The 16,351-nt window shown below is 36.7% G+C and overlaps 1 protein-coding gene across 8 annotated transcripts in view; it reads left to right on the forward strand.

The window, feature by feature from the left end:
• Positions 1–16,351, forward strand: part of GUCY1A1 (guanylate cyclase 1 soluble subunit alpha 1) — a 68,701-nt gene that overhangs the window by 25,062 nt on the left and 27,288 nt on the right. For 5 of the 8 annotated variants that reach the window (XM_008000075.3, XM_008000074.3, XM_008000073.3 and 2 more), the window contains 2 exons: positions 6,363–6,729; positions 13,529–13,590. In XM_008000075.3, the coding sequence (XP_007998266.3) occupies positions 6,475–6,729; positions 13,529–13,590 (317 nt within the window). In that variant the 5' untranslated portion in view covers positions 6,363–6,474. The remainder of the gene's footprint in view (positions 1–6,362; positions 6,730–13,528; positions 13,591–16,351) is intronic. The other 3 variants (XM_037993163.2, XM_008000080.3, XM_008000079.3) reach the window with 1 other exon arrangement.

The raw sequence follows: 16,351 nt of genomic DNA on the forward strand, positions 1-16,351 counted from the left end.
CTACATTCCAAATAATCTTTTAAAAATGCAATCTAATTCACTTACTCTCTTGCTTCTTAGTTATTTAGTTGATTGCCCTTACAATAGAGTATTATCTTGTTTAATGTGGTTTGTAGAACTCTGCAAACTCCTGACCTCTGCCTATTTTGTCTCTTACCATCATTACCTTGCTCTCTCTTACCTCATTCATGCCTTTGCTACACTGGATTTATTTCCTTTCCTAGAACGTTGGCTCCCAAGCATGCTGTTCTTTCTGGAACTCTCTTGGCCTGGCCCAGCTCAGATGTTTCTGAGAGGATTAGGTTCAGATCTCTGATTTACATTCCCAGAGCACTGTATCTCTCTCCTTTTTGCAGCACAGGCCATGCTTGGAACTGATACATCAGAAATAGTTTTCCTCCTGGATTGTAAGTTCCTTGAGAGCAAGGGGTGTTCTTTGCACATCGCTCTGCCCTTGTGTCTAGAAGAATGCCTGGCACAGAGCAGGACATCCATAAATATTTGTTGAATAAGAAGAAAAATGAGCAAGTGCATGAATGCATGAATATGATGTAGAAGACAATCCAGTGATACCAAAGAATCTATTGGAATCGAAATTATTAAAAAGAAAATGCAGATGAATGGAGACTTTATGTTAAAAGCCAAAAAAAGTCTTGAGCTTTGACTTTTAGGCATCATCAAATTTAATAAGGAGAGATCAGTAACATACTAAAGCAAAAGTCAGATAGTTTTAAACAAGAATAAATATGATGTAAGGAAATGAACACAGCCCATAAAGCCAGCCTTTCAAGAAGAGTAACAATAAAGAGAATGGTAGTGCTAGAGAGGAATGATGGGATGAAGGAGTCTGAGATTTGTTTGCCTGTTTTTAACTTTGTGGTGGAGAGAATTGGACATGCTCACCAATTTTTCTACTACTTTGTCCTGCTTTCCTGATACATCACAGGGAAAGTTCTATAAACATTTTCTACTACAAAGTGAAAATAAATCTATTTTAAAAGACAGATTTATGGGATTTTATGTAATATTTTTCAATTTTTGAGAAAAGAAAACTTTATAAGTTTTTAGTCTACCTGAAAATTAAGCCTTTTTCCTTATTTATGAAAATAGTTGCTATAATTTGTACTGAAGTATACAAACTTTATCCTTACTAAGGCAATTTTCTTTTTAAGTTTTCTCCTCCTCTTGGCAACTCTTAAAAATCTGGACTTAAAAATTTAAACTTAAAAAGCTCATATCTTTTTTATCACAGATATTGGCATGTCCAGGTGCCAGGTCTGATGGTAGACATTTGATACAGCTAATTGCTTTTGTGATGGATACATAATTTTTAGGCTTGCCTCTTCCCTCTAACTTTTTTCGATACTTTATTTATTTTATTATTTATTTATTTTAACTTTTAAGTTTAGGGGTACAAGTGCAGTTTGTTACATAAGTAAACTTGTGTCATGGGAGTTTGTTGCACAGATTATTTCATCAGCCAGATTTTAAGCCTAGTACCCATTAGTTATTATTCTTGATCCTCTCCCTCCTTTCACCCTTTATGCTCCAAAAGGCCCCAGTGAGTGTTGTTCCCCTCTATGTGTCCATGTGTTCTCATTGTTTAGCTCCCACTTACAAGTGAGAACATGTGGTGTTTGGTTTTCTGTTCTTGTGTTAGTTTGCTCAGGATAATGGCCTCCAGCTCCATCCATCGCCCTGCAAAGGACATGATCTCATTCTTTCTTATGACTGCATGGAGTTCCATGGTGTGTATGTACCACACTTTCTTTATCATCAGTTTATCAGTTTATCATTGATGGGCAATTAGGTTGATTCCATGTTTTACTCTTGTGAATAGTGTTCCAACAAACATACGTGTGCCTGTGTCTTTATAATAGAATGATTTATATTCTTTTGTGTATATACCCAGTAGTAGGATTGCTGGGTCAAATGGTATTTCTGTCTTTAGGTCTTTGAGGAATTGCCACACTCTCTTCCACAACGCTGAAGTAATTTACACTCCCATGAAGAGTGTAAATTAACAAGCATTCCTTTGTTCTCCACAACCTTCTCAGCATGTGTTATTTTTTGAGTTTGTAAGAATAGCCATTCTGACTGGTGTGAGGTGGTATCTCATTGTGGTTTTGATTTGCATTTCTCTAATGAGCAGTTGCGCTTCTTTTCATGTGATTGTTGGTCACATGTATGCCTTCTTTTGAAAAGTGTCTTTTTCTAACTTTTCATCTGCTCCTTAAGACCTGCTTTTGGAGAAAAGTATATCAGTATCAGAGAGTATGGAAGGGGGTGTTTTCCTTAGGTCTACATGACCTTGTTTCATGTAGTAAACAAGATGTTCATGCTTAATTAAATTCTAGGATGGACGTGGTGGCTCACGTCTGTAATCCCAGTGCTTTGGGAGGCTGAGGCAGGTGGATCACCTGAAGTCAAGAGTTCGAGACCAGCCTGGCCAATATGGCAAAAACCCATCTCTACTAAAAATACAAAAATTAGCCAGGTATGGTGGCTGCCACCTGTAATCCCAGCTACTTGAGAGGCTGAGACAGGAGACTTGCTTGAACCCGGAAGGCGGAGGTTTCAGTGATCCAAGATCGTGCCACTGCACTCCAGGCAGGGCGACAGAGTGAGAATCTGTCTCAAAAAAAAAAAAAAAAAAGAAAAGAAAAAAAAGTTCAGGCTTAATTAAATTTTAAATTCTAGAATTTAAATGATTGAGGATTGCCTTACTTGAACAATAATCTGTCCCTGTTATTAATACTAGGCCAATAGCTGGGTCATTATTCTCACCACGGCAAAGTTAATCACTCACTAGTAAAAAGAGAGAGAGCATTCAGTTTATTCGGAGGCTGTTTAATTATCAACTTTCGGAATGAGAAGTGCCTCTTCAAGTTTCTGAGAACATATTATTCCACTTCTTGCCAAGGCCTGTTGCCAAATGTATTATTTTAATTTATTTTTTTTTCCCTTACCATGTTGTTACCATTTCTACAACCAACTGGATACTGAATTCAACTGTCCAAACCATTTCTGAAGTTACTGCTAATGTTACCCATAAAAATCATCACTAGTTTAGTTGAGGAACAATCTTTTGTCTGCCAGAAATATTCTGTATTCCTGGCAGGCAAAAGCAAGACAAACAGGTTTCCAAGGTATCAACACTGTGTGCATCTGCTTCATAGTGTAATTTCATTAGCTGAGCAGATGAAGAATGCTAATTAGTTTGTTTATACATATGTAATTTAACGAGACTAAATACTTAACTATCTTAAAGTAAGCACAACTTGTTTCCTGTTGGCTGTTTTTGCTTTAATAAAAAACACTGTTCGGCACATTTCCTGGAAATTATAGTACTGTGCAGTACAGGAAAAGAAATTATTTCCAGGAAAGTTGACTGGTCAAATGTATTCTGCTGCAGCTGGATTCAGTAGGAAGATAAGAATTAAAATATTGGGCTTGAGTACCAACATTGAAATCCAGTGTGAATGAGAGAGTGAAGTTTAATGGAAAGATCTATTATAAACTATATTATGGCAAACTTCTAAGTCCAATACTAAAATTCTAATGTATACCAAAATAACTTATTTTAGTAATAATTCTATGCCATCCTCATACCTAACCTATACTCTTCCATTTCTTATTGTCTTCCTTTTGTTTTTGTGTACCCTTTTCTGCTAGTTATTGTAGTTAGATATTGATATAACTGAAATAGTGACATTCACATAATACAGCTCTTTTCCCTGAAAATTAATATAAAATAATGCTACTGTTATTTGTATAAATAGATGTTTAGTATTATCTATTACACTCTCCTTGATTACTTTGAGGTTGTTTAAAAACTGGATCCCAGTCAGGCATAGTGGCTCATGCCCGTAATTCCAGCACTTTGTGAAGCCAGGGCAGGAGGATTGCTTGAGCCCAGGAGTTAAGAGACCAGCCTGGGCAACATAGTGAGACTTTTTCTCTACAAATAATAATGAAAAAAATTCTTCAAGTTCCCCCACCCCAATCAAAACTGGACCTGCATAGGCTGTTATTTTTGGAGAGGAGTGACTAGAGATGAGGAAATAACTTTGCTCCTATAGTCAAAATTATATTTTAAATAAAATGCTTAAGTTAATATACTCAGCTTTCTACAACCAGGGGTCAGCAAACTACTGGCTATGTTCACAGTCTGCTTTTACAAACAAGGTTGTATTGAAACACATCTGTGCCCATTCATTTGTATATCATCTCTGGCTGACTTCACACTGCAATGGTAGGGTTGAATAGTTGCAATAAAGACCATGTAACCTGCAAAACTGACAGTATCTATTCTCAGGACCTTTACAGAAAAGGTTAAAGCACTTTTGAAGATTAAAGCTGATCACTGATTTGAAGCTTAAATCAGAAGAGAAGTTATTAAACAATAATAGAATTATGTTGAGATGTAGTAAAGACTAAGAAACAAATATTTATTACATTAAGTCCCAAAACAAATGTGGGTAAAATTATTAGATTTTTAGGTTTTGTAGAATCTAAGTAATCATTCCCCCTATAGCCATATTGCCTTTGGACCACTTCAGTAGTCTACTGAGATAGACCACTTCCATTCTATTCTGGCAGAATACATTTTCTACTCATAAATGCATAGGATTTTCTTTTGTCCCCTCTTGAAGATTCATAAATTATATATGAGCATAGAGTTTGGTCATAACTTTAGGTAACAGAGCCCTGGCAGCTTCTTCTGGCCTGCCAGCATCCATAATCTTCCTCTATACCTAATGTCCCATGACATCCCATGGGGATCAGATACTGAATTTAGCTTCCTTGTTTGTCCCAGTTCAGAAAATGAGTTGTTCATTGTTCTAAACTTATTAGATGACTTACATGTGACAATTTACAGGCTGTTGCTTATACATACTGGAAACATACTAAGGGCATTGAGGAGCATAGAAAATTAAAAAAAAAAAAAATTGAACTCCAACTCTAAAGATTCAAATATAAGGCTGTATCTTGGATATTTCAGATACCACCAGCCAATGAGCAGAAGAATTATGTTCCTCAGTGAATTTTAATATAAATTTGTAAACCATATTTTCAAGATAAAAATCTATTCTTAGTTGATAAACTAAGCCTGATTATGATAGAAACTGCTCTAACTTAGTAATATTAGTTTGGAGTTATAGAAAACACAGGCTCCGGAGTCAGCTGAATCTGCATTTGAATCCTAGTTCCGTCATTCTCTAGCATTTCAAATGAGAGAAAAGTACCTGAAATTTTGAGCTTCTCACCCACTGGGGATTATAATACCTGTGTTACATGGTTGCTGTGAGGATTAATTATAAATATAGAGTTCCCAGCACTGTGTGAGGCACACAGTACTTAGTACATGTGGGGATTACCAAATATGGGTTCCTTTCCACTCTTTGTTTTTCTTCCCCAAGAGTAGGAAATAGCTGGTAGACCCAGTTAATCAAGATAATTAGTACTGTTGATGAACTGAATTCACACCTTGACAGTTCCAGTAACAAATAGCTAATGATAAATGGGTTGTGAATGGTGAGATAATTTACAACCACAACATCAACAAAAACAAAAGTACAGGGGAAAATATGCTGGAATGACGATGCTTATGATTTCAGTGGGAAGTGGGGTAGTCTTTGACTCACTGCAGTGCTGACTAGATTTGGATCCAGAGACCCCTGCAAATCCCATGGTGTGTTCTTGGGGATCAGGAGTTCTGATGTTTTTTCATTTTGATAATATTTTTAAATTGCTTTACTATTTAAAGTGATAAAAATTTTCTTTCGCCGTAATCATCTTCATTGAACTTTTTTTTTCATTGAACTTTTTTTTTCTAAGTTGGTGTTTCAAATCTGAAAACATATACTTGGGGATCATTATGCACATTATTTTCCCTTAGGTATTTTTGGAAGCCATTGGTTTTTACTGTTCTGACTTCTCAGAAAGGAGAGCATAATGAGAATGTAGTAGTACAATCATTAATAAAACATAGACTTAGATGTGGTTTTTGTCATAAAACCGTGGTGTTCCACTCTTGTGAAATCAAACTGGATCAGATGAGTCCAGATGAGTATAAAAAATGGAAATCAGTAGTTGATGCTAAGAACATTTTGGAAAAATATATTTTATTTTAACAGTTAAAAGAGTAAGAGCAAGTATTTTGCTAATATAGTGAAATTCACACACATTAAGTAAAGTTCTTTGCCAAATGTCCTGCTCATTTTATAACTGGCATTTCCAGCAGAATTTTTTTTTAACTTGAAATGATGTGACTGTTGCTTTTTCTCACCTGTCTTTTTCTGTTTTCGTCAGTGCATAAAGTCACTCCTCTTTCTGTTCTGACCTTTTGCTGCCCGTAGACATCCCAGTTACCAGTGTCCTTGAATTGATAGTGGCTTCTGTTTGTCAGTCTCATATAAGAACTACAGCTCATCAGGAGGAGATCACAGCAGGGTAAGAGACACCAACACCATGTTCTGCACGAAGCTCAAGGATCTCAAGATCACAGGAGAGTGTCCTTTCTCCCTACTGGCACCAGGTCAAGTTCCTAATGAGTCTGCAGAGGAGGCAGCAGGAAGCTCAGAGAGCTGCAAAGCAACTGTGCCCATCTGTCAAGACATTCCTGAGAAGAACATACAAAAAAGTCTTCCTCAAAGAAAAACGAGTCGGAGCCGAGTCTATCTTCACACTTTGGCAGAGAGTATTTGCAAACTGATTTTCCCAGAGGTGAGTGCTTGCTCTTTAGATTTTGAAATTGTAGAATGTTTTTCTAAGGAAAATTTAAACACTTCCTTTCTCACTTTCAAGGCTACAATAAATGTAGAATATTTTCTTGAAACACATAAAAATATTCTTTTAAAGCAATTATGTTCTTAAGTTGTGTTTTATCTTAAAATGTTTATGATCTTGAATTCTTTTCAAAAGAACATTGCACTCTGACAAACTTTATGATTTTGGGCAACAGGCTTAATGCCTCTTTACCTCAGCATCCTTGTCCGTAAAGTGGAAATAGTAATAGTACTCATCTTCTAGAGTTTTAATGAGTTTTAAGTGAAACCATCCATAGCTCTTGCCATACCATAAGCAGTCAGTAGTTGTTAGCTATTATCTTAAAATTAAATTCTTCAAAGAATAGCGTATTTTCTGCTGGGGTTTTCTCTCCTAGTTTTAAAGAGCATCATACGTCCCCTGCCAATTTTCAGAGTTGTGAAAATCTCCCTTGACTGTTTGCTCTGATTCTGAAGTTTCTGCTCAACCAGTCTTGACCTTCTCCCTTGGGTCAGAGTCATGAGCCTGTGATTGCCTTACCTGTGTGTTATTAGCTCTGACACCTCTTCATATAGCCCTGCAAGCTGCATAGCATAGTGTCATGTTGAGATCTAGAGCACCTTCTGTCAATACACCTTTAAGGAAACTTCTGGGAACAGGACACAGACCTAAACAGGTCAAATATCTTAGGAATAGAGGGGACATGTAGAAAGCTCCTCTCCCTCTGTAGGATAAATAGAAGAGCAGTTGAAGGTCTTCATGATGTCTTCCTCCCTCTGTCAGTCTTCATAGTTTTACATAGATTTGCTTAACCTATGAATTTGGCTGGACATGGACTCAATCAGACACTGGCTAACATAATACATTGATAATTTTTAATTGACTCAATACCAACCCTCTATTGTGTGCAAAGCACCAAAGAAACACAGACTGGCTAATTTTCAGAACTGAAAGGAATTTCACAGATAATCTTGTTTTACTCCCAGGAAGTGCTAGGGAAGTTCAGTGACTTGACCAAAATTAGACAGCTTTCAAAAGGTAGAGCAATTAATTACTGCTGTAAACAATCCAGGCTGGAATGACTAAGAAAGAAGAAATTGAAGTTTGAAGGATGGATAAATTGGACTTAGCAGAAAGTTGAGGGAGTTTATTTCAGATATGATATTAACACAATAGTACTTTGGCAGATAACCTTTGAAATGAAAATGTTTAATTATTCTTACCCCACTCTAGTTGCTAGACAGCCAGCATTGGCTAGGAAAAGGGATACAGTCCTCCTCAGGGAGTTGGTTTGTGGCACACTCTGGGAAACAATTGGTGCTCTCATTTCCAAGGACAGAGTGAAATGAATAGACATGAACAGATGGTGATGATGAGGAAGCTAGATAGCTTCTATGTTTTCCCTGAATCCTGTCCTTACTATGTTGGCTTTATTATTTTGTTTAGTAAATTTTGAATTTCTACAGTAGAAGTCATACACATATTGGACTCTTTTTTGAAAAACATTCTGATTCACTTGATGGTGCCCCCAAAAGTTCCACAGGCTTCCTTCAGTCTTTTTCATTCATTTTTATTTTCGCCCTTCTAACTGAATAACTTCAGATGACCTCTCTTGAATTTGCTGATTCTTCTGCTTAAGTCTGATGTTGATGGTTTCCATTGAGTTTTTTACAGTTAGTTATTCTTTCATTCCAGAATTTTTGCTTGGTTCTATATTTGTGGTTATCTCTTTGTTGATATTTACATTTTGCTCACGTGTAGTTTTCTTATTTTATTTAGTTGTCGGTCTGTGTTTTCTTAGAACTCACTAAATTTCATTATGTTGAATTTTGTGTCAGGTAATTCATTGTTCTTCATTTATTTAGGGCCGGTTACTGTAGATTTATTTATTTATTTATTTGGTTGTGTCATATTTCCCCATTTTTTCCTGTTCCTTGTAGCTTTGCATTGGTGCCTGCACACTTGAGTATGCAGTCACCTCTTTGCTTCTTTTCAGACTGGTTTTGACAGGAAAAGACATTCACCAGTTGGCTCAGCTAGAGATTTTGAGAGCCTCTCAAACATTTTCCATGGATGTGCATGTTCCATTCCTCTCTTTTCCTGCTGAGGGAGAAGTTTCTGGGTGGTGTGCCTTCTCCTGATCCTGAAGAGCCATACAGGCTGCTGTAAACTTCCCTTCTCTTTTCCCTAGGAAAATGTACTGAAAGACTAGGATGCAATACCAAATTAAATTGTATATATATATAAGCATATATATATATTTAAAATTTAGTAGTCTATGTTGTTTGTTCATTAGTTTATAAGAATAAAGCATTAAGATTTGACTGTAGCATAGGAAATGGAAGAGGTATGTTTGGCATTAGTGACTAAAACTCCTCTCCAACTGAGACATTATCCTTATGGCAGTAAATGTTCCAGTGTTGAATACATTTGAGCTGTATAGTACTCAATCTAGATGACTTTAAACATCTACTTATCTTTGATAAATTCTTGTTATGGTTTTTTTTCTACTGATTATCTGTTAAGTTTATAGATTTAATGCTTGGACTACTATTTAGTTTCAGTTATATTAATAATCCAAAAGAAGATACTTAAAATAGCATTTGACATAACAATTTTTGTTTTAGATAATCAGAATCAGCTTCCTGGTTATATTTTTATTAGTGAACGGGCAAGTATAAAAATGTATTATCCTTAGCAAATGTGACATGTGAGAGGTCGTTCCCAAGTAATGCAATACTAGAGCTTTAAAAAGTCTTCTTGATCATCTAATACAAACTTATCATTTCTATTTTAAGAAATGGAAGCACATAAATTTAGATCTCTTGCTTAAAGCAAAAGATAACTGGAGAAATGGAAAACTCTCTGCATTTCATTCATGATCCATTGCTCTTCCTAATATAATATAACATAATATTGTTTGTTCTTTTTTCTTGGGTATTGTTTCCCAATAATTCTGTAAGCTCCTTCAGGCATACTGTCTTGAAGGAGCTTTTAATGGAGCCACAGTCACAGCAAATCAGAAACCACTTACTGAACTGAATCAATTGAATTGGATATGCTTACATAAATGATAAGATCCCAAATCAAGTACCTAGCAAAAGTAGGAGCATTTGAAGAGAATCATGAGGTCTGTAGATGTGTTCTAGAATATTAGGTTGAAAGAAGAAAAAAAGAAACACTGTTACAACTTATCTTATGAATTAAAATATCCTTGGTCTAGAAAAACATTAAAAACTGTAGAAAAATTTAAAAGCCAATGAAAATAGTGACTTATTCATAAACCACACCAATGAGATTTTATTAAAATTCACATCATTGACAGCAGTGTTGCATCAAATAGCAGTTATTCCTGAAGTATTCATATATGGTATATTTGTGGCAAAAGCACTTGTTTTAACACTTTAATCAGATCTATTCTTTATGAAGCCAAAAGATAATTGTTTAGTCCAGAGAAGCAAACTTGAGAGCACTACAAACTATTTGCATTGGGGGACAAGTGTCCCCTCTGTAAATCAGAAGGTCCACAATCTACAATACTTCAGGTTCTGGTGATTGTACAAATAAGATAACTTGTTCCTCCAAATTCAAAATGAAGGCTTTCCCAAATAGTAGGGCATTTTAGTGATAGGCAACTAAAAGATCTACAAAAGACTGCTACACAATATTTACATATATTGAACTGTAAGGAATTAATTTGGAAGGAAATATTGGATTTAGTTCGAAAATCTGAAACCAAAAATTAATATATAGAATTGTTGGGGTTTGGAGCAGTCCTGACATGGTTGATTTTATGTCATGAGGCCCTGAGGCTGGCTGTGTTTGACAGATCTCACTTTTGGTTGAATCCTGCTTATAATTTTATTGTGGACTCATATCATCTCAGGGTCAGGATATATCACAGGAAGTACAGCACCAAGGTAGGAAACTCGATGCAACAGCAGCCTCTACCAATAAATATTCTGCCTGGAAAACATGTGAGTTCTGTCTCTTACGAGTTTTGCTTTGAATTTACAAAACTTTTCCAGAGGAGTAATGGTATAAGATGAATGTAGATTTCCATAAAAGCCTATTCACTCATAATTTCAGTCAAGTATGCTAGTAATGCTTTGCACAGACTTTATTCCTTTTCTCTTTAGGAAAATAAGTTTTGATTCAAAATGGGAAGCCAAAAATACATTTGCTCCACCAACCCTAGCAATTGGAAGGGGACCATTTCTCCTCCCCTGTTACGATGATAGTGTATACGTTAGGAGGAAAAGACCAGAAAAAGACATTTCTAGTGGCAGTAGGAAGGAAATGAAAGACAAATAAGGATTTTGACTAAAAGGGTAAAAGAGTATCCCCCTTGGCTTAATCAGAGACATAAAGAGGAGTAGAGTATCTCCAGTAGCATTGAAGAGGAAGAAGAAAGCATTCTTCAGTGGCAGAATTGGTTGGGTTTTCTTTCTCCCTGGCCCATAAAATGTTCCTGGTCAGGGTGAGCATGGTGGCTCATACCTGTAGTCCCAGCTACTTGGGAGGCTGAGGCAAGAGGATCACTGGAGCTCAGGAGTCCTTGGCTGTAGTGAACTGTGATCACTACTGCACTCCAGCCTGGATGACAGAGCAAAACTCTATATCCAAAAAAAAAGTTCCTGGTCCAAGAAGCAATATATATATATATACACACACATATATATACACACACACACACACAAATATAATTGAAATAGTTTAAATTGCAAACAACCTAAATTTGTTCGTAAACTAGCTAAGAGAGTAACACTCTATATTTGGCTTTATCACTTCACAGATAAAATTTTACAGATTAAGCCTTCAAGACTTTGAGTAGCTGGCAGGTGGACATCATTCATTCATTCATTCAATAAATAAATATGTATTGAGCATCTCCTATGGATAGGTACTATTGTAGGTTTTGGACATAGAAGGGTAAGCAAAACAGACACTGTCTGCCCTTTTGGAGCTTCTATTGTAATGGAAGAGACAGATTATGAAAAATTTACAAAGATGGAGAGCAAATGCTATGAAGGAAAACTGAGAGCTCAAGCACAAAGGCAGCAACCCTTATTTTATTAAAGACTTCTTTTTTCATATGAATACATTTTGCAGGAAGAAAGAATTCATAGCCACTCATGCTTTCATGGATTTGTATCCACATTAATACTCTGTTACTGGAGTAACTTTCTACTCTACCAAGTAGATGGTTCTTGAGATATTTAAACATTTCAAGCACCCTGGCTGATTTACTTCACATACAGCATCACTAATTTAATGTTACCTTCCTTTTTCCTTGATGAGAAAGATGTCTGGGAAATATGCCCATAGTTTCTTTCTTGAACATGTTTCTCAACTGCTCTTTGCCTTTACATAGATCACCAGGCCCTGCTCAGAATGTGCCCTCTGGGTGCGTCTTCCACCAGCTTTTCTTTCATCCTGTGGCAGATGTTATACTTTCTCTCTGTATCTGAACAGTCTGAACAATTGTTCCACATTGTAAATTTAAATTCTCTTTAATTTTTTTTCAACAATTGTGCTTTCTTTCAATACATTTTAAAATTTTCTTTCTAAGCTTTGTATGTGTATGTTTAAAACTAAAAGCCCTTTTCGTAACTCATTTCATTAAAACAGAACCTTGCTCTATTTTGGTTTACTCCAGTACCCCACTTGACTGGTGGAAACTCTACAAGAGATATAAATAGTTCTTAAGGAAAAAGGAATTTCTCAACTTGGAACAGCAAAAAATGTTTCACTTTCCTCTGGGGAAACTATAGAAAGAATCAATGGTTCTATATATATAATATATGGTTTTATATATATCTATACATATACACATATATAGAGAGAGGAAGGTACATACATAAACATATGATTTTTACATGGAATGCATAAAAATGGACACCACTGCTTATCAACGCTCTGCTTTCCAGTTATTTATTAGAGACAATCAGCTGTTAAGAGAAATTAATAGCTACTCAACATGTATTTATTAAATATAAAAGCTTACATACAAATGTCTTGCAAAATAGGAAAACTCATGAAGTTCTCAGAAATCAATAAAAGAAAATAAAACCGTAAGTATTTGATGAGGATTATTGGTTCAAAGAAAGGAAATCAGTATAAGCCAAGGTAAACCCAAAGCTCATTTCAAATAAATGATCAACTAACTTTGGTGACAGATTAGATTTAAGAGATCAAAAAAAGAAGAGACAGAGATAACTCCAGAGTTCGCTAGACAAGAAGATGATATGAATGTGTAGTTAAGGGCAGAGAGTCACTGGGGCAGCTGAGTGTGGAGTTTGTAAAGGGAACAGAAATTTGCTTGGCTTGGTCCATGCTGACTGAAGTATTGGTTGCCCATCCAGAGGGATTTCCTGACTCAGAGGAAGTGATACCTATGGAATCCTATATCGCAGAAGACCTAACACTGCCAAACTGAAATCTTCTGTTTGGATTCACAATCAGCTCAACTATTCCGTGGCTGTCAGTGAGACCACCACCAAAAGCTAAACCTGTGGATCACAACACATATCCAGTCTCAGATTAGTCTCAGCACATTGCTGCTTCTCCAGTTTGAAAAACACATAGAAAATCAGTTCCCGTTTCCAAAGTGAAAATTCACAACATTTATCATTCAAGCAATTGTATAATGTTTTTGCTTCTCTAAAATAAATCTTCAGGATGCATTTGTAAATATATAATTTCAAACAAATTATTATTTAAGGGAATGTTTAAAATATTTCTTTTGAACTTTCAGTTTGAACGGCTGAACCTTGCACTTCAGAGAACATTGGCAAAGCACAAAATAAAAGAAAGCAGGTAAGTCAAACCACTTTAGTTGTGTGAACCTCTTGTTTCAATGACTAATACTGCTGCTAACGGTCAGCACTTACTGAATATGTCAACCCTTTATTGAATCATTATGATATGTCGGAAACTGGACTTAGCGCTTTTGCTGATACTAATTTGAAATTAAGTGCATCTATTTTTCACATTTGATAAATGATTAAACTGAGGTTTATATGAAGTGTTTAGAATTTTATAGCTGGTTAAGGAAAAGACAGAGCTGGGGTTCAAGCCCAGGTTTTTCAGAGCCCATTATTTTAAGCATGTGGTTATATACTGCTGCTTTAACAAGCTCCTGCAAGGCTAATTCTTTCGTACTAATCGGTAACTTCTAAAATATTTAACAACAGGTAAGTCGTGGATCCCAAACAATCTTCTTGCTTGAAGGATGCTGCCAAAGTTTTGAGCAGGGTCCCAGCAGGTACCCCATCCCCAATACACACCTCAACAACATGTTAACACTTTAGTATCTGCATCAGGAGGAGGTAGAAGGATCAAGGGCTTAAGAGGAAGGAGACTCAGGGTTCTGGGGGTAGCAGCTGCTGTTTATTAATCCTTAGGGAAATGTTTCTGTATTCTCCTAACTAGTTTGGTTGCACTGCAGAACATCAGTTTTGTTTATACTTTTTTTCTAGTATTCTTTTAAAGGGTTTCTGAAGAGGTTTAATATAAAGTTACTTTTTTTTTTTTTTTTTTTTTTAGAAACGGGGTCTCACTCTGTCATCCAGGCTGAATGCAGTGGTGTGATCATAGCTCACTGCTGCCCAGAAATCCTGGGCTCAAGCCATCCTTCTACCTCAGCCTCCCAAAAAGCTGAGATTACGGGCATGGGCCTAAAGTTACTTTTCTAAATTTTATTTTTGTTTTTTTGAGACAGGGTCTTGCTCTGTCACCCAGGCTGGAGTGCAGTGGTGCGATCTTGGCTCACTACAACCTCTGCCTCCCTGGCTCAAGCCATTTTCCCACATCAACCTCTCAAGTAGCTGGGACTACAGGCATGTGCCACCATGCCCAGCCAATGTTTTTTTTTTTTTTTGTAGAGACGAGATTTCACCATGTTGCTCAGATTGGTCTCAAACTCATGAGCTCCAGCATTCACCCGCGTTGGCCTCCAAAACTGCTAGGATTACAGGCATGCGCTTCTGCACCTCATCACTAAAGTTACATTTTTAAAATCTGATTTATTTAGTGAATCAAATACAATTTAGCACATTTACTGCTGACAGAAAATGTAATAGGCGCCAGGCACAGTGGCTCACACCTGTAATCCCGGCCCTTTGGGAGGTCAAGGTGGACAGATCACCTGCGGTCGGGAGTTTGAGACCAGATTGGCCAACATGGCAAAACCCCATCTCTACTAAAAACACAAAAATTAGCCAGGCATGGTGGCAGATGCCTGTAATCCCAGCTATTTGGGACACTGAGGCTGGAGAATCTCCAGAACCCGGGAGACAGAGGTTGCAGTGAGCCGAGACTGCGCCACTGCACTCCAGCCTGGGCGATAGAGCGAGACTCCGTCTCAAAAAAACAAACAAACAACAACAACAAAAAGTAATAGGCCCTGTTTTTGATTCCCTGAAATTTCAAGGATGATTTAGTTTATAAATAATCGAATAAATACTGGTGTTCAAATTTGCAGAACTGAACATTGAAGTTTTACAAAACAGTACTATTGTCAGGAATGTTTCAACAATTCATTCATCTGTCTCCTACTCATGAGTGATCATCTGCTCTGTGGATCATATGTGCCTGATTCTCCTTGCTGACTAGCTGGTCCCAGACTGCAGGCAGCAGGACCAAGCCAAGAAGGGGTCATGGACAGGTCCAGAAGGAGAGAGTGTGAATCTATGTGTCTGACAGAAGCTTTGTTTACACGAGTAATATGAAAAGCATTCCAGAATGCCTCTGACCTTAATTCCCAGTCGAGCTGATAAGATAGCCTCAAGTCTCTCGCTGTGCTACTGTGTCTGTCTGCTTAAGTCCTTGGCAGCCAGTTTACTCAAAATCTATTCTCAGGGCTTTGTGTTCTGAATTGTTCCTACAGCTTCTTGCAATACTCAGTTGTGATGTGTTTCCAGCAGTATATCTCTTAAAATAATCTCAAAACTTAAGTAAACAATAATTTTTTTTGAAATTTTGAAATTTTTGTTTACCACTTCTCTGATTTCCTTAAAAAAAAAAAAAGAAATCTGATTATACTTTTAAAGTGTCTTGATGAGAACTATTCAGTTGCTGAAAGAAGATTTTTGCTCATAAGCCTGCCTGCTGATATGTTAAGTGGCTCCTCTGTGCTTTTTTTAGTTTTGGGGTATCCTCTTGTTTATGCTTTTTTACTTCACTTTCTTGTTGGTAAGTCACTGCCGTTTTTATTGCGGTCAGTTTGCCAGCTGCTAAACACCCCTTAACTCTTTTTTGTGCTGCTTATTCTCTTCTATGAATTGACAAACAATAAGTCCAATGTATCAACCAATCAACTGCCCTTGAATGAAGTACGAGAGCTACCCCCTCCTCTTTTTTTTTTTTTTTTTTTTTTTTCAGTGAATGAGTTTTAGTACAGCCATCACGTCCCTCATGATTGGTTGCCAAGAGAGTTCTTGCTTAGTTTCTTTTTCTGGGCTCTTTTGATTACATCGTTATATGTATGAACTCATTCTGGTGTGTGTGTGTGTGTGTGTGTATTTGTATGAGGCACACAAGTGTTTGCTGGTGCATGTGCAATACTTATACCCACTTG

This window comes from Chlorocebus sabaeus, chromosome 7 (genome assembly GCF_047675955.1).
Source record: "Chlorocebus sabaeus isolate Y175 chromosome 7, mChlSab1.0.hap1, whole genome shotgun sequence".
NCBI classification, from domain to species: Eukaryota; Metazoa; Chordata; class Mammalia; order Primates; family Cercopithecidae; genus Chlorocebus; species Chlorocebus sabaeus.